Here is a 2,253-nt window from a genome sequence, read left to right as displayed (position 1 = left end):
ATTCAGCTCAGCTCCAACAATGAACTGTTCCAATTATACACTTATTTTCGCATATAGCTATGAGAAACGTTAAACATGGATGCGTGTGTAGTTGCCATACTGTATTAAAGCTTTAATCAGGATAAAACCGTATATTAAAAGCCATTAACACATGTTAGACTGCACCCCATAAACACAATCAAGCCTAGAAAAAAAACACTGAACCACCCCTTTAAATGTTTCTTCTTTTAAATGCAAACTGAATATATTCATGCAGCTAGCTATAAATATGTCCTGGTCCTTGTTTTGAGACCTCATTTTAATCTGTCTTCTGACTTAGACTGGCCGCTTATGTAAAAATCCCTGCAAACATCACGATTTATATGCGGTTTATAGAGTCATAGGCAGAAAACTGTCATTTGTTAAAAGTAGGAGATGATGTGTGGCCCCTTTCCTGCTTGGGTAAGCCAGGGGTTTGCTTTTATATCCTGCAGCTGGTGAGCTCTTAGCTGCGATTACAGGAGGGAGAGACAATTAAATGCCTGTCGATGACTCTAGAGATAAAAAGAGTCATCAATGTGGATTCCAAAACTTCAAATTTTCACTAAATGTTTGTCATTATATGTGTTCACCTGTCTACAGGAGTCTTCAGCAGCTCCTGGAGTATGAGGGCGATGTGGAGGAGACCTTCTGTCTGAACTTTGCAGTAAGTTGCTGGACACTAAAGTAAATATGACCCCTCTAATTCGGCCACGTTTGTCTGATTAGAAGAATATCACTGATCACTATAAATGATATTATGAAGAAATTCCCAAGTCAGTGCTTTAGTAAATAAATTAAACTGAACTTATCCTTGATATCACTCACATGCTGCCAAGACGGTTATTTGATGTGTGAGCTTTGACATCTGGAAGATGAAGAGCGTTTGCTCATTTGCCATGTGTCCCGTCAGTGTTTCCTGTTGGATGATGGAACGACATTCAGCAGATGTTTTTTGGTTTATGATGTAGAATTAGGGAAGTGCGATAAAAATAAAACATTTATATCTCAGTATTTTCCAAGCTTTTAACAATTAATGAAGTTGCTATTTTTATTATAATTTTATATTAAAATAAAAAATAATGTAAGAACTTTAAAAAGTTAGACTTTTCACTAAATTAATATTTACTGATATTTAATCATATGTAACAATATAACAACGCAACATGTATATTTAATCAATTATGTTATATTTAGTAATAACATTTTATTTCATAATGTAAACTAGAACTGATTTGTATCTAATAGGACTTTCCAAATCAGTGTTTTATTGTTAACTAAAACTAAAACTGTGAAAAATTGTTTGTGGTAATTGAAGAAAGAAATGAATTAATACAATTACAAATATTAATTAAATATACAACTTACACTTAAAAAAAATAGAAATTAATGAAAATTAGACATGTTGACTTGGTAAATAACTGAAGTACTAAAATGAATTGAAATAAAAATAAATTAAAGCTAAATAAACACATTTTGACCAAAACAGAATGACTAAAATTTAAACTTAAATTGAAGTGAAAATTGATAATATAAAAATAAAAGCAAATTCAAAATATTAATAAATAATATAATAGATTATATATATATATATATATATATATATAGTATAAAAATACTAAAACACTTTCCAAGTGTGTCGCTAATTTTATGAGTTTTAAACAAGGACCTATTAAAATATATCCATCTTAACACTCTCATACTCTCATATGTCATAGAGATGAGTGAACATTGGTTTAGTGAAACTTAACTGTTCAAAATAGTACTCTAATATTGCTGCGATATTCACAATGTTGCTTCATTTAAAGAGATAGTTCACCCAAAAATGAAAATTTCATTATGTTCCAAACATGTATGAATTTCTTTCTTCCGCTGAGCACAAATTTAGATATTTGGAAAGATGCTGGTAACCAAAGAGTTGCTGGTAGCCATTGACTTTCATTGTATTTTTTTTTTCTTCCATACTATGGAAGTCAGTGGCTACCAGCAGCTGTTTGGTTACCAACATCCTTCCAAATATCTTAATCCAAATATTTTAATCCATACAGGTTTGGAACTATGTGAGGGGAGATTAAATTATGTCAGAATTTAGATTTTTTTCTTTGAAAAAGAAACTATCCCTTTAATCGCATTAACAAAATTTTTGCATATATGCTGTAAATATTCTATATATCGCCCCACCCTGTTTAGAATGTGAGTCTGCTCTTTTTAAGATGTTTATCAAATATTTGTGCA

At 30.9% G+C, this 2,253-nt stretch overlaps 1 protein-coding gene across 1 annotated transcript in view; it reads left to right on the top strand.

The window, feature by feature from the left end:
* LOC107684306 (probable E3 ubiquitin-protein ligase HERC3) overlaps positions 1–2,253 on the top strand; it is a 40,851-nt gene that overhangs the window by 28,279 nt on the left and 10,319 nt on the right. Inside the window, exon 44 of the mRNA XM_016480539.1 lies at positions 622–685. Within this exon, the coding sequence (XP_016336025.1) occupies positions 622–685 (64 nt within the window). The remainder of the gene's footprint in view (positions 1–621; positions 686–2,253) is intronic.

This window comes from Sinocyclocheilus anshuiensis, unplaced genomic scaffold, assembly GCF_001515605.1.
Source record: "Sinocyclocheilus anshuiensis isolate Anshui unplaced genomic scaffold, SAMN03320099.WGS_v1.1 scaffold1371, whole genome shotgun sequence".
NCBI classification, from domain to species: Eukaryota; Metazoa; Chordata; class Actinopteri; order Cypriniformes; family Cyprinidae; genus Sinocyclocheilus; species Sinocyclocheilus anshuiensis.
Note: the sequence above shows the minus strand (reverse complement) of the source record. Positions and strands in the feature narration are given on the sequence as shown.